Here is a 27,009-nt window from a genome sequence, read left to right as displayed (position 1 = left end):
TAGATCCCCACAAAGTCCCCTCTCATGCCTGTTCAGATATGTATTTTCAGTCAAGACCATGATGTTTATATTGCATTTTCAGGAGGAAATTAATGAAGGATTAATAAAGACAGTATATAAGTAGTCTGAACCATTTTGTCAGATGGGCAGAGCTCAATCTTTAGAGGAGCTATGCATGTGTGGCCTCTACCATATGATGTGCCATGTACCATTTGCCCATAGAAAACAAAAAGTAGATTGGCCAGTCCCTTTATGGAACTTTTCAGGTTGCTGAGCACAAAAGATTCCAGGTCCGACTATTCCTCCTGAAATATACTGGCCTACAGTTCATAGGTACAACTAGTTGCACCTTGACAACCCCCACTAGGACCTGAGGAAACAAGAGCAGGCATTATTCCTGCCCTGTACAAGTGCAAGGTGGGCTCAGAAATGCAAGTGAATTTGCCTGGACTTCACACTCAGTTTGAATTCTTAAACCCAATGTTTCTACTGAGGAATGTGGTGAACCTCTCACTTTCAAGTTTTCAGAGAGACTCACTGTGTCCTTTCAAGTTACCAGATGAGTCCTTCTTTCAGCCAGGTTTTAATGAAAATGTATTCTGGGGCAGGCAGACCTTAAATGCTCAATAATAAATTATTGAATCGCATTACAGGACTCTTCTGTGAGAAGTTGTATAGTCAGACAAACATTTAATCAATCGGTAGTAATTAAGAAAAGCAGTGATGAGTGATGCTGCCAAGAATGCCAAAATGCCAGCAGTGTCCCTGGTATCTTTTTTTAAGGAGGCTCATGCTGAAAGCCTACTCTCACTGTGTGGCTTTGGAGCTGATGTCTGAATGATAGGGAGTTAGGCAGAGGTGGGGGTTAGAGTCCTTTGGGGAAAGGAGCCAGCAAATACACAGGCACAGGACAGGGCCAGAGTCTGGTGGTCTGAAAGCATCTAAAGGGTTTTGAGATCCTCCCCGTTGTGCTAATGTGTCAGAGGGATGCCATCAAACAGAGAAATGAGGACAGAACCTCACTGGGCTTTGTGAATAAAGCCAAGGGCTCCGAATTTCATCTCTAAGATGGTGGCAGCAAGTTACTAGAAGGCATTGAGCTTCATCTAATTTCCATCTATAAAAGATACTTTAAGGTAGAAGAGTGCTTTCATGGAAGAGGATTGGAAGAAAGACACCAGAAAGGAAATCATTGTAGTTAGATGTAGGAATGACATAATGGAATGGGCAGGGTTGGTTTGTCTATTTCTTTGTTTATAGTCATCAGAATTTACTGTAGAGTAGACACTGGCAATGTGAGAACAAGAAGATTCAAGAACAATTAGGGTATGTTTAACAACTGAGGGAGGGATGATTATCTAGTCAACTCTAGTGGAGGGCAAGTTGGAAGGCATGGAGGGAAAACATGCAATTTTGATGGCTAATAATTGGGATGCTTTGGGACACATTCTAAGGGATGTGTCCAGGAGAGAGTTGGAATTGATAGTCCAGACTAAGTGATGCTCCCCAGAGAGCAGGGGTGTACAAGAGGGTCCTGAGCACATGCAGGGGCATGTCACAGGCAAAGGAGACTGAGAAGCTGCATCTGAGGGAGAAGACAAAAACCTAGGCAAGAATGGCAAGGTTAAGAAATCCTAGCCGGGCGGTGGTGGCACACGCCTTTAATCCCAGCACTTGGGAGGCAGAGCCAGGCGGATCTCTGTGAGTTCAAGGCCAGCCTGCACTACCAAGTGAGCTCCAGGAAAGGCGCAAAGCTACGCAGAGAAACCCTGTCTCGAAAAACCAAAAAAAAAAAAAAGAAATCCTTAATAAAAAATTCATTCAATAGTCAAATGCCAGGTTAGACATTGTTCTCTGTTATCCAGGGAGCTAATAAAAATAAAGATGATGGTGGTGGATTTTTTTTTATTTTAATGTCATGTGTCAGGGTAAATCAATTGTCCCTCTCACTAAGAGTTTCATATGGGATTCTTGGATTAATTTTATATCCGTGACATGGGCAGCACCTTGATGTAAACCCTGTGTATACTGATCAGCCACATGGAAGGCTGCTTCATCCATCTGTGGGCTATTGAGACTGACTTCTCTTCCATTTCCATCTCCCCAAAACAGGAACAAAACCTAAACCCAAATAAATATGAGAGCCATATGTACATTAGTAGACTTTCTTTGTTCTCAAGCATAAAATACGTGTAGAATGAAGGTAATCTATAGCTTACCATTACCTTATATTCGGCTTCTTTCTAAACAATAAACTAGTTTTAGAGTCACCACCCTATTTGGGTGGAATACTTCAAACTCACCTCAGAGGTAGGATTCAGACTCTTCTGTCTGGAACAACAGAGGCTTTTGCCATCTCTCTTTGCCGCCCACAATACCTGTGTGTGTCCTGTACCACTCTCCCCAGCCTGCATGCGATTCTGCCTCATTGAAGTTTCTTGAACTAGGCTTCTTGTTTACCCCAGAAACTTCAACTACAGATGCTTATGACTTGGTTTCTGTTTCTCCTGTGCTCTGCTTTCCCTGTGAAGCTCCTATTTTATTCTATTAGAAATTTAGCTCTTTCTAGTACTTTCTGACCCAGAGAGTTGTACACAACGTACCTCAGTTTTTCCTTCCTTACAAAGTGTTTATTGCCTTAATATATGAAAACTGCTTTCATCACATTACTGCTTAAAACCCTTGAACAATTTTAAAAATGCAACTTTACAGTGCATCGTGTAAGAGACTGTAGGAGTCCCATTTTATGATTTTCCACATTCAAGATTCGATACCCCCACCATCTGATCCTGCCTGAGCCTCAATTGCAGATGTGTTTTGTGTTTTCTGAACCTGACATGCTTTTCTGCTTCTTAGACCTTGCCTATGCTGTTGCTAATTTGCAGCAACCATCTGCATTCTTTGTCTACCCGCATCCCCTATCCCTCCCTCCCTGCTCAGATGGCTTTCGCCGTAAGTTTGCTTATGGTATCAGCCATCTCTTCCTGTGGAGTCAACTGTGTTCATGAAATGCAGCCTGGCCACATGTCTGTGGGGTCTGCATCAATAGATTCAACCGAGTATTAAAAACACCATTTTAGAACAGCATCTATACTGAATATGTGCAGGCTTGATGTCATTAATCCCTAAACAATGTACTGTAACAATTACTATAACCCTATAGGTACTGCAGGTCACCTACAGATCATTTGAAATACAAGGGAGAGTATGTGGTGGCTGCATGGAACTATGAAACTATTTTATTATCTAGGGATTTGGCATCTGCATATTTGGATATTCATGGGGAATCTGGAATCCATCTGCCTCAGATGCCAAAGGACATCTCTATTTCTTTGCTTTTCAAGTTGTGTTAGAATTACTTATCTGTTATCTTCAGTGGGCTGAGAATTTCTGAAATGCAGGAGGCTTTAGCTGGTCTTTGTAAATTCCTCAATCCTTTCTCATAATAGGATCTCAGTAAATATTAGTTGAATGCAGTTTCCAGTTTGGAGAGGAACACACACACACACACACACACATACACACACACACACACACATACACACACACACACACACACACACACACACACACACACACACACACACACACACACACTTCTATGTTCACTGACAGCTAACAGTGCCTGTTTTGTGATGTTTCCTCAGCATAGAACTGATAAAAGGATGGGATAAGCTTGGCATCGGCTTCTATTTATATAGTGTGAGTATTTTAATATTAAGCATAGATGGGCCTCAAGGAATGTCTTCATTGCTATTTGTCATGGAAAATACATAGATTTACTTTACTATCTTAGGAATGTTACACTATAATAATTTTTTAACACTGATAGAAAGGCAATGCCAAACCCATTTTATCATGTTAAGAATTTGTTTCCCTGGGACTTGTGATTATTTAAAGGGCATGCAGGGATTGACAGAGATGGCCCAGAAAGATGATTTTAGCAGTAGTCATAATCAGAAATCTAGAAATGGTGAGGCTGTGAGGGTTTTTTTTCCCAAAGCCACATTTAGAATTGCCAGATTTCTATTTTATAGCTTCATTTAAAATTGGGCAATTGAGCATGTGGATTGTATATTACTGTGACTATAAATCTAATAGATTATAATGGTATTTGTCCAAACACCATAGAAGGTAGACTGATCAAAACAGTTATAGATTTGGAAAGTCTTTGTACAAAGAAAATCATTGAAATCATTGAGGACCTAGATAGTTTGCAAAACCAGAAATCATTTCAAAAAGACTCAGACGTCTCCAAAACACAATGAGCTGTTGCCACTGTCCCGAGCTGCCTACTATAACTGTATGATAAAACTCTTCCACTGCAGATGCTGCATGCTTTGGCTGTAAGACAGAGAAATCATTTCAAACTGACTTGGAATTTCCTCCCTGCTGGTTAATTTTCCTAGTGCTTGAAGGTACTATGTAGGCTGCTGATTTAAAAAAAAAAAAAAAAAAAAAAAAAAAAAAAAAAAGGTATTAATGCTCTTGACCCTGCATGCTACAATACCAATTTGCCAGGCAGGGTGTCCCCACTGGTACAGTAGTGGTATGACTGTTAGGAGGGAACTGATTTCTGATTATATTTGAGGCCTGCTCCATAGGAAGCAATTTCATGCCTGGATCTATAATTCTGGTTAAAAGCCCATGATTTTGGAGGTCTTAGGTTCTAGGCCAGAACCCATTGTCGTTATTTAGTTAAACAGCCATGCTTTTAAATTGCCCCCTAAATATTTGTATTTTTGCTCATCGACTGGAGTACCTCTCAGTCTTGGTTTGAGGAGGTTCATTTTGCAGTAGACAACAGAAAATAGAAAGATGCATAATTGGTCAGAGCTCTGAGACTAAGAGAAACAGTGCTCAGCCCTAGGCAAGACTTCAGTATGAACTGTACCACCACAAGGCTCAGGTAATGGAGTGAAAGAGGAGGCAGAAAAAAAAATGTTAAAACCAGAGTATGGGGGAAGGGTGCTATGAAGTACTGTCTCTGGACATGGCACCACTGCCTCAGCCATGAAAGCCCAGCAGCTATGACCACTGCACAGGACCTTCATAAATCCAAGGCAGCTAAAACCCAGCATAGGCAGGGTTGATAATGTCCAAGGTCCACCCTTCACTGAAGGGCTATTGGCAATAGATAGTTACTAGAGAGGAGGAATCATTCGTTTTTGAGTTTGTGGCCACCAGTAGGTTCCCAATGCTTCAGTAGTTGGCCCCATACATGTACACTTATGGTTAGCACTAACTGGACTTAGCAGATCATCATCATCATCATCATCATCATCATCATCATCAAGACATGAAGTTAGCAGGAGTATGATATAGGACATAGAGACTTAGAACAGGAAAATGGGGTCAGGCATGATCATATTTCATTGGATGTATGTATGAAGTTCTTAAAAAGAAAGAAAACAAATCAAAAGCAATTAAATGCCTTATAGTTGATACTTACTCATATCTGATTTTTACCACTATACCATTCTATATGTATAATTGAGTGACCTAATTATCTATCATCAAACTTCATTAAATCATTGCTACCAAGTGAAAACATATATGTAAATATATGGAAGAAAGTTAGCTTATTTGGACATACACATTAGCTTTTTAAATATACATTATTCTTATTTTTTGATAATTTTATATGGATTTTCTGAATGATCCATCTTAATCAGACAGTAGCAGTTAAGGAATGTGGCAGACATCTGTTTGCATTAAAGACTTTATAGTGATTAGAGACTCTGTAGGGTCCCCACAGAGTCCCCAAGCTTTCCCCATGAAGTATAGCACTTACCCAGGATGCTAAGAGATTATCTGCAGGGGATTGTGGAAGAGAGCAGAAACACCATAAATGCCAGAGGAAGAAGATGCTTCTCAGAGAACATCTTTGCACCAGCCGCAGGATATCACTGCTCTGTGTTGTGGGAGGATGGGCATTGCTGCCGTCTTCCCCTAGGGGGTGCAGACACCTGGCTCTTACCACATGGGAAGAATATGGAGTCATGGGATCTGAACTTGGAACTCCAGTGAGCTCTCTCTTTCTGACTTTCCTTCCAGCTCCAGTTGTGGCTCCAGTCCTATCTGATGACCTGTCATGGCTGAGCAAAGGTTATAAAACTTCAAACAGAAAATTAAACTGGAGTCTATTCCCAAACTGAGTTTCTACATTACATTAGAGGGAATAAAAAAAAAAAACTATCCCACAAAACCAGTGACCTGTGTCTTGGAGCTGGGCATCATGTTAGTTTTGGATATGTGCATAGAATTGTAGGCACAAAATGATCTCAGTCAAGTTTACTTTTGTGTTTTACATCAACTTTGAGAACTTAGATGGGGGTGGGGGATCAACATTGATGCATCACCACCATTTTGTCAAAATCTTGGAAATGAGAGTATGAAGAGGCAGATGTCTCCCTGGCCACTTTCTTAGCTGGAGTCTGCCTTCCTTTTATTACAAAGAGAAAGCAACATGTGTTCCTTATTATAACATATTCAAAGCAAGCACACCCAACCTTTCAACAAGACTTTGTTAAAATGGGAGGGAATTTTAGGAATAAAGCATATCCAGGCGATTTGTTGAAGAAGCCATTGCATGTGGGTTAACAGATCCTGGAGCCAGGCTGGCCTCAGTCTGAGCACTGCATTATGAAGACAGTAGCCTAGTTGCCTGGAGACACATCTTTTCACCTGCATGCATCATTTGAATATAATACACGTGGGAGCCATGGATTGCTGGGAGTGTACAATATGGAGATGGGCAGGGGGACACCAGCATCATCTCTACTCATCTGGTATAAGGGCAGTCTGGAGTAATTTCTATAGTGCATTGTAGCTGGAAGTTTTCCTGTGTTCTGCCTGGTCTGCCATCACTCAGACCCAAGTAAATACACAGAGGCTTATATTAATTAAAACTGTTCGGCCATTAGCTCAGGCTTATTACTAACAAACTCTTACACTTAAATTAACCCATAATTCTTACTTATGTTTAGCCATGTGGCTTGCTGCCTTTTCTGAGTCACCTTGTCACCTTGCTTCCTCTGTGTCTGGCTGGCTCCTTACTCAGCCATCCTCTTCCCAGAATTCTCTTTGTCTGCTTATCCCGCCTATACTTCCTGACTGGCTACTGGACAATCAGCACTTTTTTTTATCCATCAATCAGAGAAACACATTCACAGCATTCAGAGCAACATCACCCATCAGTACATCTTACCACCAGCCTTGTATGGTGTTAGACTGTTAGTTTAGTGTTCAGCCTCTGTTATTCCTTTCTACCTCCTTATACCATTTGCCCTTGGAACAGGGTGTCTTCAAGAGGGGTGTTTCTGTTTCACACATTTGTAAGTTGAGTCTGGTTAAATCCATAATGCTGATGTGAAAGTTGATAGTGGTAAATCACATTCATAGTCCAAATTTGAGAGTCAGCGATATTCCCAGTATCATAACTAGCATTGAATTTTTTCTGTTGACATTTAGGATTGTAATGGGGACATACTTTAGCTGAAATTATAAATTCTAGGGAGAACTGTGATGTTGACTGGCTAAGGCCAAATGCCCTTTCCTGACTAGATTGGAGACAGAAAAAAAGTAATACTAGCATTTAGTAACATTTTCTTTTCAGAATTCTAAGAGAAATATAAGACTCACAGATGTAAAACATAATTTGCTGCTCTGCTTTCCTTATTTTTCTGCCCATAAATTCCAACCTCTTTAGCTTTGCTACATGTCCTAGATGGCAAGTTACAAGTTTCCCCTCATTTTTCATTTCTGTTTGTGTCATTTTTTATATCATCTCATTTGCTTGACTTAGGACATGAAATTCCAAGCAAATAAATCACTATGATGTGACTTTGAAGAAAAGGTCTTGTGCTGAACTATTTTGAATTCCTGTGATGTTAGAGGTACCTGTCATGTGATTAATATGGTTTAGCTTGTTGTGCATTTTTTTTCATTTGCTCTGAAAAACAGAATGTATTGCCGAATACTAAAGTGTGTTTGTTTCAAAAGTGTGATGAATTTGTGTGAATTTGGTCTTTTTCAATTAAGCTGTTTGGAAGTAGTTCTGCCTTCCTATCATATTTTCCTTTAGAAACAATTATAAGGTGGTTTCTCATGACCAGAGGTGAGTCACTCATGGGGAAGGAAGGCATGTAGCTAAAGTTTTTCTGTGTCCCACCCAGTCTGCAGCCGCTCAGACCTAAGTAAATACACAGAGGCTTATATTAGTTAAAACTGCTCAGCCATTAGTTCAGGCTAACTACTGACTAGCTCTTACACTTAAACTCAGCCCATTTCTGTTAATCTACATGTTGCCACGTTTTCCATGGCTTTACCTGTGTGCCATTACATGCTGCTCCCTGGATGGTGAGCAGGCCTCTTCTCCTTCCTCTTCCCAGAATTCTCCTTGTCTGCTTATCCCACCTACACACACACACACACACACACACACACACACACACACACACACACATGTATACACATATACACAGGCAAGCACACACCCATATACACACATATACTATACACACACATTACACACATACATACACACACATGCATACACACAGACACACACACATATACATATACACACATACATACATACACCCACAGACAAACACATACCCATACATGCATACATACACATATACACATACAGGCAAAGACACACCCACATACATACATACAACACACACACACACACACACACACACACACACACACACACACACTTCTCACCTCTTGAGTGGCTCAGCAACTTCTTCCCAGGCTGCATGCCTGCCTGGGATGGTACATTCACGGCTGTTCCTCACCCCAAAGTCCACTGGCTTCTTTCCTCACTTTACTGTTCATTTCAGCCCTGGGCACTAGCTGAATTCTATTCTTAAACACTTTCCCTTCTGTTTGTTTACTCTCTGATCAGGTCCCTTAGATCCTCTCCAACCTTCTGCAGTGGCTAGTGTTTATGTCAGCTTGACACAGGCAGGCATCATTTTGAGAAAGTTAACCTCAATTGAGAAAAATGCCTCTACCAGACTGGCCTGGTAACAAGCCTGTGTTGGTACTTTTTTTTTTTTTTTTTTGGTCTTTCGAGACAGGGTTTCTCCGTGTAGTTTTGGTGCCTGCCCTGTAACTCACTCTGTAGACCAGGGTGGCCTCGAACTCACAGAGATCCACCTGGCTCTGCTTCCTGAGGGCTGGTACATTGTCTTGGCAGATGATCACCATGGGGAGAGGGGCCTACAGGGGGCGGTGCCATCTCCAGGCTGGTGGTCCTGGGTGCTGTAAGAAGGCACGTTGAGCAAACCAGGAGGCATAAGCCAATAAAACGGCACTCCTCCATGGCCTCTACATCGGCTCCTGCCTCCAGCTTCCTGCCCTAACTACAAGCTATAGGCAGAAATAGACCCTTCCCTCCCCACACTGGTCTTGGTGTATATCACAGCACTAGAAACCCTAAGTGGGATGCTTCAGTGATTGCCATACACGTTAGTTTTCTTGTAGCTCTGACAAAATGCCTGGCAGAAGCAGCTTCAGGAAGGGAGGGTTAGTTTTGGCTCAAGGTTGAGGGCACAGTACCTCATGGAGGGGAAGCCACCACAGCAGGGGCTTAAAGCATCTGCTAACAGTGTGTCAAAAGTTAGGGGCAGCAGGTAATGGGTGCTATGCTCAGCTTTCAGAGACCCCAATCCGTGGAATGACACAGCTCACAATTAGGGATGGTCTCCCCCGCCCCCAAAATGATCTAACCTAGATAATCCTAGATACACCCAGGGATTTGTTTCCATGGTGATTCTAAACCCCACTAAACTGATAATTGAGATTAATCATCACACTTGCCCTGGAAAACTGCATTGGATCCATTTTCTCTATATCCCAGTCTGCCTTAGATACCTCCTTCATCGGTCTCGGGGTCATGACATAGCTTTCTCTACGAGCTCTTGAGACCAGTGACTTCATCTTTGTTTCTATAGTGTAAGTCAGAGATATTGGGGAAAATTATAAAGGCCACTCCACGTAGTTAAAAGGAAGATTTATTTAGTGGATGACTTACAAATGAAGGAATGGATAGGTCGCGGGGGTCTGGGGAAGGTGTATCGCAATCCAGCGGTGTTCTCTGGAGCTCTGCACAATCAATCTTCACCTTCCAGGGTCCAGGCGCAGCAAGAGCCCAGAGCGAGCGCTTGCCCATCCAGCTCTCAGGTTTCCAGCACCTCCCCTCGCCCCGCCTCGTAGGCGTGACAGTTGCCAGAGTCTCAATGGGGGTTGGAGCTTCCAGATCCAAGCTGGAATGGCTACCCACTACATCTCCCCCTTTTTGTCTAAATAAGAAGGTTCTAAACTAATACAAGACTATATACAAAGGAATGGTTATCAAATATTGTCCAGAAATAATGAGGGATAATGACCTAGATAAGATGTAACTACAACCAATGTAAACAATATCAAGCAAGAAACACATTCTAAAATCCAGAGAAGTATAGAGCATAGGTAAACGGCATGTTATAAAGATCATTCAAAGGTGTCCTATCCTAAAGAACCTGAATCTAATACTTAATATGTTCTATCTAAGATATTATATATACTAAGTTGTAACTATAACTGCTAGTCTTCAATCCCATCAAAGACCTGAGAAGGAACATAATGGTACTTGAGAAATGGTTTCTCTTTCTGGAATCTGCTTTAAAAGATAGCAATGAAGACTTACAGAAAAAGAATCTCTTTCTGGAATCTGCTTTCAAAGATAGCAATGAAGGCTTACAGAAAAAGATTCTCTTTCTGGAATCTGCTTTAAAAGATAGCAATGAAGGCTTACAGAAAAAGAATCTTTTTCTGGAATCTGCTTTCAAAGATAGCAATGAGGGCTTACAGAAAAAGATTCTCTTCCTGGAATCTGCCTTCAAAGATAGCAATGAAGGCTTACAGAAAGAGATTCTCTTTCTGGAATCTGCTTTAAAAGATAGCAATGAAGACTTACAGAAAAAGAGTCTCTTTCTGGAATCTGCCTTCAAAGATAACAGTGAGGGCTTACAAAAAAAGATTCTCTTTCTGGAATCTGCTTTAAGAGATGGCAATGAAGACTTACAGAAGAAGAATCTCTTTCTGGAATCTGCCTTCAAAGATAGCAGTGAGGGCTTACAGAGAAAGATTCTCTTTCTGGAATCTGCTTTAAGAGATGGCAAGGAAGACTTACAGAAAGAGATTCTCTTTCTGGAATCTGCTTTCAAAGATAGCAATGAAGGCTTACAGAAAAAGATTCTCTTTCTGGAATCTGCTTTAAGAGATAGCAATGAAGACTTACAGAGAAAGAATCTCTTTCTAGAATCTGCTTTCAAAGATAGCAATGAAGGCTTACAGAAAAAGATTCTCTTTCTGGAATCTACTTTAAAAGATAGTAATGAAGGCTTACAGGAAAAGATTCTTTCTCTAGAATCTGCTAATCAGGATTTACAAAACAGGCTTGTACCCAAAATTGATTTTATTGATAATAAATATGAATATCTAATGGATAGAACACTAACTCTCCAGAGTGAAGTTATGGCTACTTAGACATTGCATAAGGAAGAAAGATTATCATTAATTGATAAGATAAGGTCCATGGAATCATGTGCTTCTGAGGAAAATAAAAATGTCTATGATTCCATGAGAAATCTGGAGTCCCTTGCAAGAGAGGAGGTTCACTCCCTAGAACAGACCCTAGGTGCTCGTTTGCAAGCCCTAGAAGAAACTCTCAGTAAACGTGACAGTTGCCAGAGTCTCAATGGGGGTTGGAGCTTCCAGATCCAAGCTGGAATGGCTACCCACTACACAGAAAAATATAAAGTCTCTTCTGCTTTTCTAAGTTGCTGACTGGAACACCTATAATAAAATAAACATTGCGTAAGGCAGCAACCAAAAGAAGATGAGCACCAAGCATATCTCATGTCTACATACATGGGAGGTATCCAGAAAGAGGCATGACTCTAAATAGGTGGCTGAGGATTAGAGTTTTGATACTGTCTTATCTAAATACAACAAAGAGCAGACTTCCTGTATATGTGCAAATTCTTATTACAAAAGGACAATCTGTCTGCTTTCAGAATTCCTCTCAATTTTTTTCCCCTAAAATATCCAGTTCAAAATAATATTTGTGCCGAAGAGGCACATCTTCAGAGTGACGTATTTTAATCTGCAACAGGGATTCCTCTGATGTTTGGAAAAAACACAGAGGTTAACACAACTACCCTGTGTCCTAAGAGTTGTGTTAGTACCCATTGTATGTCATTCAAGGTACACGGCTACATGAGTGTCTAGGCAGGTAGTTCTCCACCTTCCTTATGCTGTGACCCTTTAATTCAGCTTCATGCTGTGGTGACCCCAGCCATAAAACTATTTTTGTTGCTACTTCATAACTGTAATTTTCTACTGTTATGAATTGCATTATAAATAACTATGTTTTGTAATGGTCTTAGGTGACCCCAGGAAAGGGTTAAGGGTTGGTCTACCCCAAGGAGGTCATGACTCACAGAATGAGAGAACCTCTGGTCTGAGTACCTCTAACAAATCACCATGTACTTGGAGGCCTATGGCAACATAAATCCATTCTGAGTAGATGTTTAAAAATGATCCTTGTGGTACAAAAGCCCAGGTAGCAGCTGGGTGGTGTCTCGAGAGATTTTAGTAGAGCTGCTCTTCTGAGTCTCTTAGCAGGCTTTGGGTGCCTGGCAGACATCTCTGAATATGGCTCCATGAATGCCCGTCTCTGTCTGCATTGCCTTCTCCCATATGAAAGTTACATGACATTCCTCATTGTCCCAACTCAGAATCGGGACTCCAGTCCAACTGCAGAACCTTTCCTTTGCTCTCCCAGCACTACGCACAGATTCACGCTGTTGGTGTGGCTGTTTTGCAGGGAAGACATTTACCTAGCTCAACAGTTTTACCCTCTCATATCCATTCACCAAAATCCATTAAATTATTCAATTCATTTACAATTCATTTACCCCGAACTTAAACTCATTTCATGGGAGGTTGGGTAAGGATGAAAAACTTTTTTCTTTTCATTTTTCTTTATTAAGAAATTTTCTACTTACTTTACATACCACCCACAGATCCCACCTCCACCCTCCTCCCACCCCCCAGCCCTCTCTCCCAAGCCACCCCATATCCCCACATCTCCCAAATCAAAGTCTCCTATTGGGAGTCAGCAGAGCCCAGCACACTGAGCCTAGGCAGGTCCAAGGCCCTTCCCACTGCACCAAGGCTGAGCAAGGCGTCACACCACAGGCACAAGATTCCCAAAAGCCTGCCCATGCACCGGGGTTGGATCCCAATCCCCCTTCCTGGGTGCCCCCCCAAACAGTTCGGGCCAAACAACCATCCTCCATATCCGAAGGGCCTAGTCCAGTCCCATGGGAGCTCCATAGCCACTGGTCTACAGTTCATGGACTTCCACTAGTGTGGCTGGTCATCTCTGCACGTCTTCCCAAAGGATGAAAAATTTGACAATTAATTGTCAAATATGGCCCATCATATAACAAAAGAGCTCCTGAAAAATAGAAGGAAAGAGAGGTTGAATTTAACAAAAAAAAGTATATATTTTCAATAGAAGTATAATGGTCATAAATATTTTTTTAAATCACCAATTCCTAGTTTCCTTTGACTCAAATATTTTGGTTTTTAAAAGCTCTTTCAAATAAAAAATTTTGCTAGTATAAATAATATTTTAAGATATATGGTATAAATGTAATCAGATTATAATATAAATGAAAAAAATTGATAAAGTGAATAATAAAATTGTTTTAATTGTAGTTAACTCATTTGATTTACAAAGTTTAAGTGAATGTTCATCTATTTTGTTAAATATTAGCTTGGTAATAGATATATCCACAATTGTCATAATGTTCTCATTTAACATCGTTACATAATTGTAAGCAATGCTTTCCTTGGACAGAAGTGTGTCACCCATTATGTATTGTTTTTAAAAATAAGAGTAAAATGTGACTGCCAAATGTAGACCAGAATGTAGCATGAATCTTACAAGTTTTTATTAATAAGATCAAACCTGAGCCCAGTTATTGGGGTGAATGCTGGAAGATCAGAGAAGCAGAATAAGCCACAGCTTCCTCACCTGGCTAGTTTCTCAGCTGATCCTATTTCCTCAGACTGGAAACCTCTGAGTCCTCATCCAGAATGAATCTCAGCTGAAGTGCTTCTCGAAAGCCTGACACTTAATCAGCTAATAGCTTCTAGTTCCCGGTTTTCACGCCTTATATACCTTTCTGCTTACTGACATCACTTCCTGAAATTAAAGGCGTGAGTCACCATGCTTGGCTGTTTCCAGAGTGGCCTTAAACTCGCAGAGATCTAGATGTATCTCTGCCTCCGGAATGCTAGGATTAAATGTGTGTGTGCCACCATTTTCTGGCCTCTATGTTTATCTAGTGGCTGTTCTGTTCTCTGACTCCAGATAAATTTATTGGGGTGCACAATATTTTGGGGAACACAATACCGCCACACCAGAAGACACATTTCAATGTGAAGCTGCTGTGGGATGTTAATGTATGTCCTGTGGGAGCCCTTCTTGGGTTCCTTGTGGCGTTACCCAGCAGGTTTGCATAGAGGATGATTAGGACCATGGGCCTGAGTGCAGGTGTCTGAGATGGTCTGCACTTGGCTGTACTGGGGGATGGTCTGTATGTCAAGTTGCTCTGATTGGTCAATAAATAAAACCTGATTGGTCGTGGCTAGGCAGGAAGTATAGGCGGGACTAACAGAGGAGAAATAAAAGAACAGGAAGGCAGAAGGAGACACTGCCAGCCACTGCCAGGACAAGCAGCATGTGAAGATGCTGGTAAGCCACGAGCCGTGTGGCAAGGTATAGATTTGTAGAAATGCGTTACTTTAAGATATAGGAACAGTTAACAGGAGGCCTGCCACGGCCATACAGTTTGTAAGCAATATAAGTCTCTGTGTTTGCTTGGTTGGGTCTGAGCAGCTGTGGGACTGGCGGGTGACAGAGATTTGTCCTGACTGTGGGCAAGGCAGGAAAACTCTAGCTACATGAAGCAAATAGGAATAAGGCAAGCCAGGCGGTGGTGGCGCACGCCTTTAATCCCAGCACTCAGGAGACAGAGCCAGGCGAATCTCTGTGAGTTTGAGGCCAGCCTGGGCTACCAAGTGAGTTCTAGGAAAAGGCGCAAAGCTACACCAAGAAACCCTGTCTCAAAAAAAAAAAAAAAATACATAAAAAAGCAGGAATAAGGCAGTACAAAGCTCACGAGAGATGCTTCCCAAATAGCTTGAGAACAAGTAGATCGATAGGTTCTTAAGCTAGAAATAAAGTCAATCTTTGTAGAAGATGTATCTCAAAAAGTATGTGTGGAACTTGACTGATGAATTCCAAGTGGTTCACTGAGCATAAAGTAATTCCCCGATAAGGATGCATAATTTTGTCTTTATAAGTGTGCTGGTGAATGTGAAGTGCCCACTCTATCCTGATCTCCAGAGAAAAATTAATGAGATCTCAAGAACTGTTTGTTTTCCTGATGCCAGTGTCAGAAAAAAGAAAATGAAAAATAGAGAAGATTCGCAGAAAAGCAGGAAACAAAACCCCATATATTTGCATCTATATTGACTATTGATCTGAGAGTCCACGCCAGAACTACTTTGCCGGGATTTAGCTGGGATACTTGATAATAAAAACCAAACTGGAGACCACAGCTTTGGCAACTTTACATTTCAATTGAGAGATGATCACACAAAATGAAAAAGGAGACAATCCTCCTGAAGACATAAGCCACTCTAATGACATCAGTAAAATAAAACACAAAAACAACCAACAAAGGCGTACAGGAAAACAGACACCATTCTCTGTCCCTGTGTTGAGCATCGCCTGCATCACTTCCCACATCCACTTCATTGTGCCTCCCAACAAAGGTCCTTCTGATTTCTTGCTAGACAGAGTCCCCTTAAAACTCTTTAGCCGTATTCCAAAATGAATCTCATCACGTGGCCCGAAAATTCACTCCTGTGTTAAGGTCATGTGTTCGATTTCTACTTCTTTCCTCAATGATGTTAGCTTATGATTGCTGATCGTCATCCGATTTGTGAAAGAAAATGTTGACCAAAACCACACAACAAACACCCTTTGTGAATTCAACCTTGATGCAGGGTTCCTTGTACCAAGTCACTTGTCCCTACACGTATCCCATCCCAATATGCTGCTTTGGGTAATTTTTAAAAAATTGTTTCAGAAGGCATCGTGTTCAGGTCCCTTATAGCACTCGAATGATCTTAGGAATCGTACCCATGCTTGATAGTTTTCACACTTCAGTCCTTTCAGGAGACCTCTTCATAGATACAGAATATTATGTCAGATTAAACATAATTTGCTAGTCTCTAACAAATATCACATGTACGCTGTATGTAACGCAAGGCATAATTAAATTTTTTTAAGAGACAACATTAAGAACTATGATTCTACAACCAGATGCGCTTGGGAACGACTAAAATATGCAGAGCAGTCCCTGGTACTCAACATCTGTGCTGTCAGTACTTTCCCCATACTTTATTGCATGCTTGATTGAGTTCCCATTGGGTTCTATACTGGGTAATACTTTCAGGAACTCATGTATAAAAACTACTCCTTCCTCTAGTAATTGGATTTTCACTAAATTTAAGCTTACAGAATGGACAAGGCCATATTTCAAGGCAGTCCTACTTGAATCCATGGAAATAATTTATTTGAAACTCTGGAGCGAGGAATATTTCTCTGAACCTGTAGCCAAGAGCCACTGCTGTGACTGTCCTTACCTTCCAATACAGCTTCCATTAACGGCAACACTTTTGAAGTGTAACAGCTGTCTGATGCCATCGTGTCTGCCCACCATAATGTCGGATTTTATACTGGAGAGCGTAATGTTTTCCACTGTGGGGCTACCTGCTAATTGTTTTCTTTCACAGCACCGCCCCCAGCAGGTTCACTCCTGCTGAGGAATGAGTCTGTGGGAAGTCACTCTGTCTCACTCAGTTCCTCTGTGTCCTGGTCCAGTCCACATACCTGAGTCACCAGAGGCATCTGTTTCCAAAAGCCCTGGTTTATCATTTGTGCTTCCCAAGACCCCACAATTCCAGCAGTTTAAGAGTTTTTGACAGCAGTGGATGACTTTGTGCAGAATTTTAAACTTAGGCATCCCTCAGTAAGTTCTGTTGTCACATGCTCTGGGGACCTTTGGTTACTGTACTGTGTGGTATTGTATTCCCCCAAATATTGTGCATGCTAATAAACTTATCTGGGGTCAGAGACAGAGCAGCCACAATATTAAACATAAAGGATAAGCAGTGGTAGCACACGCCTTTAATTCTAGCATTCCAGAGGCAGAGATCCATGTGTTCAAGGATACAGACAGGCATGGTGACTCACGCCTTTAATCCCAGAAAGCGAGCCTTTAATCCCAGGGAGTGATGGTAGATAGCAGAAAGGTATATAAGGCATGAGGACCAGAAACTAGAAGCTTTTGGCTGGTTAAGCTTCAGGCTTTCGAGCAGCAGTTCGGCTGAGAGCCATTCTGGATGAGGACTCAGAGGCCTCCAGTCTGAGGAGACAAGACCAGCTGGGGATCTGGGGAGGTGAGGTAGCTGTGGCTTGTTCTGTCTCTCTGATCTACCAGCATTGACCCCAATAACTGGCCTCGGGTTTGATTTTATTAATAAGAACTTTTAAGATTCATGCTACAGTACTGCCTGTGGGAAGGGGATCTAATATCATCTCAGATCTCACCCCTCACATAAGTGAGATTCAAGATGGCTTATTTCCTACGCCTTGAGAGGTGTAAATGTGTATGTTTTTAGGAGTAGTCAGTCAGAAGAAAGCAAACGGGTAAGTGGATAGGGCGCGTGCTGTGACACACATCTGCCTTCTTAGCCTTACACTTTCCTGGAGATTTATAGTAACGCAACACTTACAGGTCACCTTTATCTTAGCTTTATCGTCAGCTTCTTTTCTGTGAATGGTTTACAATGTTCTGGAAATAAGTACAATTACTACTCTATCACTGTGAGAATGTTCTAGATTGTCCATTCCTCCTCTTCTTACAGAAGCTACTAGAATGAATGATAAACGGTGCTGGTAGCAGTGCTAGTTACTGGCGGAAAGATCACAGTCAAGACAGAACTCAGTTGCTTAGTAGCGAAGAGCTTTATTAGGAGGAAGGGAGGAGGGACAAAAGGACCAGGCCTAGGGAGGAAAGAGAGAGAAAGATGGTGGGGGTGGGGAGAGGAGCAGAGCAGAGAGAAGGTAGGGTCTGCATCTGGCTTATTTTGGTTTATCGAAAGACAGGGTTTCTCTGTGTAGCTTTGTGTCTTTCCTGGAACTTGCTTTGTAGACCAGGCTGGCCTCAAACTTGCAGAGATCCGCCTGGCTCTGCCTCCTGAGTACTGGGATTAAAGGTGTGTGCCACCACTGCCTGGCTGCATCCGGCTTTTTAAGGGCTCCCAGTGAAGCAGGCTTTCGGAGCTACACCATGCATGCTCTGATTGCATGACCACACCACGTGCACGTAGTTGCCAGCGCACACTGATAACGTAAGATGCAAGACCCTTTGCTTAACTCCTAAACTACGCATGTGCAGGCATGTAGCTGGAGAGAGGGCAGAATTCTAACAGCTACATATATATATATATATATATATATATATATATATATATATATATATATATATACATACTCCTTGCCCATAGTCAGGAGGAACTGTTTTGGTGGCCATGTGTCATGAATCCACTCAGTCTGCTCCCAGACTTCAACTCCCATGTGCCTCTTCCCCATGGTGGAGGTTGGGGAACTAGTGGGATGTTCTGGAGTCCGTTTGTTACTTGTGTAGAACATGTTATACTCATTCATTTTTCTCACAACTATACAGTGTTTGCTAATTGTGTGTATATATATCATTGTTCTATGGGCTACATATAGGTAAGTGAACCAGGCAACTGGCCTCCTGTCTAGGTACAGTTTGCTTCTTGGAGGTTAGGAGAGGCAGACTGATACTTTTGTTTGTCTTTGGAATTTTGCAGCTGGTTTTGAGTACTTTCCCCAATGAACCAAAAGCTTCTAACATGTTGCACAAGTGATTAACACTAGACTAAAGCCCATCCTAGACAGAAATTTGCAGATACGATTATAGACAATTGAGCACACGTGTGCAGGATGCACTGGGCAATGGCTATATTGGCTTCTTAGATAGTCCACAGGCCACATACCATGCCATCCAAATCAGGTCTGCATTCTGTGACCATGCTAAGCATCACTAGCCACCTGGAGCAGAGTCGACAGAGGCTGTAAGAAAGGTGATAGCATGTTCTAGATATCTTTGGCTTTTATTGCTGGAGGAATGGGCATAGCAATGGTGTGACCTCACATCTATGAAGTAATAGAACTCTGCTGTTATATCGAAAGCAGGCTGGGTTTGAGTTCTCAAAAGCAGCACAGCTTTTGTAGGTCACACCCTGGCTGCGCAGTGGTTGCACCACATGAATCATGAGCTGCTTAAAATCAATACTTGGGCTGTGAGTGGGCCCAGAGTTTTTAAAAATGAATACCTTCCGTGACATGTGAATCGATGGACTCTGTGATTAATAATATACTGAATGCCAACAGCTCTGACCTTAGACATGTACAAATTTGTGTGCTTCAGGTGTGTATTTTTCTGGATCATGGCAAAGAGAAACAAAGAAACCATAAGAATCGAGTAACCAAGAGACACTTTAACTTTGCATCTCAGGAGCAGGATGGGACAGGCGCAAATCCAAGCCGTGAAGTTTCAGGGTTAGTGAGCTACATGAAATCACTGGGGTTTGGCAAACACCCAGACAATATCTTCATTCAAAATCCTATAGTAACTGTACTTATCAGATGAATTATAGCCAGCTAAGTGAGATAAATGTGGGGAAAAACAAAACAAAACATTAGTACTGTAGCTAGCACATCCAAGTTCAAAGAACTGTCATTCTTTTGCATTAGATTTGAGAATTAATTTTACCCCATCAATGGCCCTTATTAGTGTGTCATTGTCAGTCCAAATGTGACACAGTATTGGGTTTACTCTTACCCACTCCAGTCAAACACACGATGAATCTCAAGTTGTGACTTCATTTAGAAATAAGTCTTGTATGTGTATTATAATTAGTGTAATTAGTATGTATATTATAATTTTGTTGTCATAATCAGTATGTGTTGGCCCCTGATCTAGTGGCTAGTGACCTTACAAAAAGAGAGAATTTTGTTCCAAATACAGGAGAAGGATTTACAACAATCTGAGGATTGTTGTAAGCACAAGCCAAGGAATGTCAAAGACCTTTTTCCCTGCTAAAGGCTGGGACAGAGGCCTAGGCAGAGTCCTCACAGTTTCTAAAGAAGCTACCCATTACTGCCCTGATTTAGGACACCCAGCCTCCAAATCTGTAAGAACAAATTTATTTGGTTAAAATCACAGTTTGTCGTACAGTCCCAGAAAACTACAGCATTGTCTATACTAATTCAGAAGCCAAATACACAAAGAACATTCAACGTGTTTGGAGCCAATGTGCATTTAGCCAAAGTGACTTCGCTTTGGTAGTATGTGGAAAAAAAACATAGGTCTTAGTGTAGTGCTTTAAATATTTTAATACTTATGGAATCTCTAAGATTAAGATATATAACCGAGTCACATATTGGTGTTAGTATAGCAAGAATTAAAAACAAACTACCAAAATACATTGGTTAAATTTAGAGGAAGTTCCTTTTTAGCCTTGTGATCTTGAGGGACTGCACACAGGAAATAAGTGGAGTCTCTGACATGATCAGAAAGGGAGGTATCCTGCAGAGAGTCATATAAAAAACGAACGACTGCATTTAACATGAGGCACAAAGATGATGATGAGCATTAGATAGCTCTCACAAAGTGAATAAAATATTTTACCTTTGCACAATAAGATTGTGTGTCCCTCTGTAGCAGACATGACTGCCACATCAAGGCAACTAGTGAAGACAGCCATATTCAAGGTTGGCTAAACTGACACTCTAGTCGAACACCGTGAAATCCCCACTTGTTTCAAATTTCATCTGAGTTTTGCTTTTTGTGAACAAAGACATGGCCTCACATTCTCTGACAGTTTGTTTATAATGGTGGTGACAATGTAACACTCTCCAGTGTGTCGCTGAAATATATGACATAAGAATATAAATGCAAACATATGAAAAAAAAAAACCCTCAGGTGGTTGTTAATTTTGGGTGCTGTGTAATTAAACTAGTTTTTTTAAATGTTATCTTTTGCCAGTATCTAATTAGCACAGCCATCTGCTGAAAGAGCAGTGGCCCATCTGCCTGGAATGTTGTTCTCTTCATTGTTATGAAAAGCACCCGCCACTGCTAGGCCCCATCTAATTAACTTCTCTTGCTGTGGAATGTGATAATACACAGCTTTGTTTATACACTTCTGAGAACTGTGGATTTATATGTACGTAACAAGTACATAAAAAGAGCCAATCTTTTTCTTTCCAACATCTGACTTACTCTTGAGATCACAGCTGCATTTGTCATGACTGGATCATGTCCCCTGTACCATCTGCAGCGAAACAATAGGAAGTTCCTCACATCCCTGGGTTTCTGTCATCCTAAAAGCAGGGTTCTGAATGCTCCTTGATAGATGTGACTGTAGCACCAGTGACTGGCCAAGTATTGAGAATACCCAAGCATTTCACTGGACGTGAGATGCACCACCGTGAAGCTACTGTTCCAGAGAAAGGGTACAGGCTATGTAATCTGAACACCCATGCAGTAAATGGTCGATTTCAAAATCTGAAATGATTTTATTTCAAAATATTGGAAAAAACCTTTTATTTCAAATTAATACTTTATGTGCACAAATATTATCTATCTTCTTCCATCAAACGTTGTCTAACAGAATGTATTATACTTAGTGGATATTTAGTAGATGTTAAATGAAAAGGCTTCATGTATGGAACTGTAGCAAAACCTTTAAACCCTATTTAACATCACAGGAGATATTTATGTGTCCTTATAGAAAAATGGGCTACATGTGTAAATCTTCAGTCTTTATAAATGTAAACTGATTTATCTACAAAATAATTGATTCATTGAGTATTCAAGCAACCACTATTATTACTTTATGCTTGCCTCTGACATGTTCAATGAGCATTAAATGTTGAATAATAGAATATTCATGTTTCTTTTCTCTTCTGAGGTAAAATAGACAAAGGATAACAATAAATAAAGATAAATTTTTTTAAAAATTATGGAAGTAAGACTGAGTTTTACTGGGATTGAAAATGTATAACACCTTTTCATTTGTCTTGACTGCCAGAAAAATAGATTTGAGTTGGTATAAAAGTAGCTAGAATGAATGTGAAGATAAGTATATAGAACACTTCCTAAGTCAATTGAGGGTTTTGCTCCAAAATAATGATACACTTAAAAATAACCACTTTCAGTGAGACTAGATATAAAGTTTGAGTCGAAGGCCTTTCGTTGACAAGGATAGATCCTTACAATAAAGGGCATTGTAAAGGAGCTCAAAAGAGGGCTGAGCTTGAACAAAAGAGTAGAAACTTTGAGAAGTCAAATCTAATGCAAGAAAATTCCCTTAACCCCTGTGGTTTTCTCCTGTGGAAACATGTTTTCATAACTGCCAGAAGATCCACAGAGCAAAGTCTAGTTTGGTGAATAAAAGAAAAATTCTGTTAGATTAATCCAGAACTCTTAATTTTCTTGTAAATCTAGAAAAGTCTCTTTTACCAACTTTGGTTCTTATACAGCTCTGCAGTTCCTAACAATGTCTTTCCTTCACTTTCTTCTCGTGGTACACTCCCACCATTAGTATATAATTACTTTTCCTTCTATTCACGAATAATGTGAAACCATAGAGAGCTAAACAGTCATGATTTTAAATTAATTCTGGATTTGAATATGGTTGTCATGCTGGTGATACAGAGATAAAATATCTCCAGGAGTCCCTCCTCCACTTCAAATAAGAGCAAAGTTAGAGTGTACTGTTTTAGTACTGATCTAATAAACTGGTGCGAGCAGTTGCTGTTTTTCAGTATTCTGGACAAAGTAATAAAATATTTATGAAAACTCATTCTCTTTTTTTCTATTTCTTTTCATTCCTGGTCCTTGGCCAATATTTATCTTGAAAATGTGAAGGCTACTTGAGCACCAGGTAGAACTGGGAAGCTGTTTGTTTACTGGCAGCAGCAGTAAGATCTAACAATTGATGGCATTTGATTAATATTCTCCCTTAATCCTGGTGCTTACCCTGCTGCCCAGACCTCTTACGTTTATTCGGGAAACTATTAATATTTTACTTTTTTCTTGCATTATCGGGCATTGAATCTCAGGTCTCCCACTTGGTAGGCTACGGCTCCATCCTCAGATTTCTGTTTTATGGTCCCACTGGGTCACCCAGGCTGAGCATAACTCCTCTACAATCCAGGCAGGCTTAAAACTCATGACCCTTCCTTTCTAATGTATATCAGCACTTAAGTCTGTGTCTTTGGGTGTGCACATGCATCATATGTATGCAGGTATACTTATACATGTATATACATATGAGTGTTTGTATTTGTGTGTGTGTGTGTGTGTGTGTGTGTGTGTGTGTGTGTGTGTGTGTGTGTGTGTGTATGTGTGTGTAGTCAACTTTGGGTATCATTTCTCTGGTGCTATCTACTTTGGTGGGTCCTATTTCTTTTTCAACATGATCTCTCACTTGCCTGAAACTCATAGATGAGGCTAGAGCATCTGGGCAGCAAGCTCCAGGGTCCTTTGTGTCTCCACTGCCTCAGAACTGGTCTTGTTAAGCAGTTTTGAAATGGTACTGAAGCTCAGGTCCTTGTGCCTTCACACAAAGCACCTTACTACCGTAGCTGTCTCTCTAATTCCCAATATTGAACTTTTAACAATATCACCAAGTCAACAAGAGCCACTGAGAGCACCTCCTCAGCTGAAGAGTTTCATTGTACAGATGTGCTCATACCTGTGTGGCTGTAAGCCCTCTTTCTGTTAAATGGCATCAACCCGTTAGGTAACATAAGCTTAAATTGTAATGATTTCTTTGTTGCTGAAGGGATGTATCATTGTGTCAGTTCTGTTTTACATTTAAATATTAGCAAAGATGCAACAGGAACGGAACATATTAAAGGTCAGACATGGTTAACAGTGAGTACATTTTCATTTTTTGAATCTGCGTGTCACAGTGCTGTGTGTGAAGCTCTTTGCTTTTCATGGGAATGCTTGCCATCCTGGATGGAATTCAAGGCAGTTATTTGCATCAGACATGGATTAGCTGTATCTTCACTGCCCCCACCAAACATTGACCCAGGAAAGAGTCACAGAATTAACACATTCTCTTATTGAGGTCGATTCCGATCGAATTCTCAGTTCCACACAGTCATACAGAGACATGGCATTGTTCATATTGAAGAACACCAGGATGGTTCCCTGTGGATAATTTTCTCATGGTCTCATGTTTGTCAAGAGGGGTAAGCTATCCGGCACACAGTTGGTATACTTTCCTCTCTTATGCAGCAGTGATTGGTGGCAGTGACCTGACTGCATATTCTCCTACATCTTGGAGAATTGGGAAACATCTCTCCCTGGGGCCTGGGGGAGAGTAGAGACAGTATTTCGCTGCATATTATTTTACTTTAGTTGATACTGGGTTTAGTTTAGTTTATTATTTGACATTTTTTGACCTAACAAGATTGCTCCTCACACGTTTTCCTGATAATAACTTCACTAGTCCATAACTCTGAATCTCAAAAATCTAATTTTAGTAGTTAGAAAAATATTACAGGGAGATATTAAAAACATAGGGGAAATGCTTTCCATTAAAAAATCTACGCACCACCAAGTAGTAGAAAAGAACAATACTTCCAGGCTTGAACTGGTGTTAAACGGCTTGCAGACACAGCTTGTGAATCACCTCTGTCTGTGAAACGGGCACCATCACCTTCTGGGTTGCAGGTTCATTCTCTTTGTGACTAGATGTGCTAATGCATTTGTCACCCTGATCAGCGTGGGTCCGGTTTGAGAAGTCTGAAAAACATTAAACACCGTGGCTCCAAATAGAGCTAGCAGCTGCGTGGAGGCGGGAAATGGTCACCATGCTCTCTGCGCATGAACCAATCCAACCCTAGCTGTCATGTCCATGGATATTGTGGTTGCTAGGATATGTTGAATTGTCCCTGGCATTACCCAGGAGTGTTGATGCATGACACACTGTGGGTCTGAATGATTCAGATCATTCCGTTTCATGGTCTTCTAGGCTGGGTGCTTATCCTGGTTTCCCTCAAGTAATCCGTCTTGCTTACCAGGAACTACATCTGAGTGTCCTGCTATTTTGACTATGATGCAATTTTTTAGAGGACATGTCTTCTAAATGTCTTAATTTTAAAGTGAAATGTCATACCATGACTTGATATCCCGTATGTGGTGTTAATTCTATACAACAGTAAAGATGTTGGGACGAGGATGCGCCAGTGATCGAATGTAGCCACGTGGACCTTCCTGTTTTCCCTTTTCCTCAAAGCCCTAAAGGTTTGCGTTTGTTCTCTCTGCAGGCTGTGGAGTGGGACTGTGATGAAGCTACCAAGAAGGCCTGTTACAGCAAAGGGAAATCAAAGGTGAGGAGAGCAGACATTGCAGGTGCCCCAGCCCGAGCTGGGCGTTGTGTATAAAAGATTAGGTTCCTGATAGGAGGGCTCCCTGCAAAGGGAGATAGATGTGAAGTGTAAATGCACCATGCTTTAACATTTAGTGAAAAATGAGTCCCAGCAAACAATCATTTCACGAGAGGTCAGAAAGTAAACTAAGACCTAATCTGTACTTTGAATCATTATATAAGATTGAAAATAAACCAGTTATGACATTGCTAGAAAAATATAGGAAACAATTTTAAAATAGTATTTAATGTACCTCTTCTATATTCTGTAGTTAACTACAGAGAGTAGTTAAGTTGTTGTGTTATCTTGTTTTGCAGTACCAGAGATGCAACCCAGGGCCTTGTACATACCAATCAAATACTCATCCCTTGCCCAATAAAATCACTGCATCAGAATTATATGAGATGTATTCGTGATGGTCTTAGCATATGCGTGTGATTTGCTCTATCTCTGACAATGGTGAAAACTGCACTCCCAAATGAGCACTGATAGTTGAGGATGGGGGTACCCTCTAGCGCTCACACACAGACCTTTCACACAACTTGGGACTGGCAACACACCCAGGACTTTACCTCCAGGAACTCTGCTGTCTTTAGGTGTCCTTTGTTCCCCGAGGAATCCCCTTGCAGCTGCTCCACAGTTGAGTGAGCATTGGAAAAGTCTTCATGCCAGCAGAGACAGAGCACACTGGCAGAAAGAGGAGCATGTAGCCTTTCCCAATGCTGACTGCACTGGGTCCGTGGGGAAATTCTGCTACATGCAGAGGGTTGGAGGAGGCTGGCTGAGCAGCGTTGGCCTCAGGGCCAAGAGCATGTGGAACAGCACAGCAGATGGAGTGAGCAGTGGCAAGGGGCCCTCATCCGTGTGTCGATAACGAGTATGATGGTTTGTCTTTTCCTCGGGTTATAGAGCTTGCTCCCCGCCCCTTAGGAGAATGGTTCTGAGAACTGGGTGATAATGTAGATCTCAGAAGTGTAGAAGGAAAGAGGTGGTAATAAATCATAAACTTAGCTAAGCTGAAATACATGGATACAGAAAGGGAGGGAGGGGTGAGAGAAAGAGTGAGAACAAGAAGGGAGAGGAAGTAGGAGAGAGGATGCAGAAATTGATAGACAATTTTTACCGAAAGATATTTAGTCATCAGAAATACCTCTGAGCTAAATCATTAAAAATTTACCAAACTATGCTGGCAGCTCCAGGTTGCAAAGAACCAGCATATGAAATACTCCCAAATAAATAAGTGTATAATGGTATAAATAAAAAAAAAATACCAGAGAACTCTCTAACTTGCTTGGCAAGTTCTGTAAAACATACAGCGA

General features: G+C 41.1%; 1 protein-coding gene across 3 annotated transcripts in view; it reads left to right on the top strand.

The window, feature by feature from the left end:
• Positions 1–27,009, top strand: part of Sema5a (semaphorin 5A) — a 474,447-nt gene that overhangs the window by 293,658 nt on the left and 153,780 nt on the right. For all 3 annotated transcript variants that reach the window (XM_042261366.2, XM_076551679.1, XM_076551678.1), the window contains one exon: positions 25,589–25,651. In XM_042261366.2, the coding sequence (XP_042117300.1) occupies positions 25,589–25,651 (63 nt within the window). The remainder of the gene's footprint in view (positions 1–25,588; positions 25,652–27,009) is intronic.

The sequence above is a fragment of the Peromyscus maniculatus genome, chromosome 15 (genome assembly GCF_049852395.1).
Source record: "Peromyscus maniculatus bairdii isolate BWxNUB_F1_BW_parent chromosome 15, HU_Pman_BW_mat_3.1, whole genome shotgun sequence".
Taxonomy (NCBI): Eukaryota; Metazoa; Chordata; class Mammalia; order Rodentia; family Cricetidae; genus Peromyscus; species Peromyscus maniculatus.
This window is presented reverse-complemented; position numbering and strand designations above follow the sequence as displayed.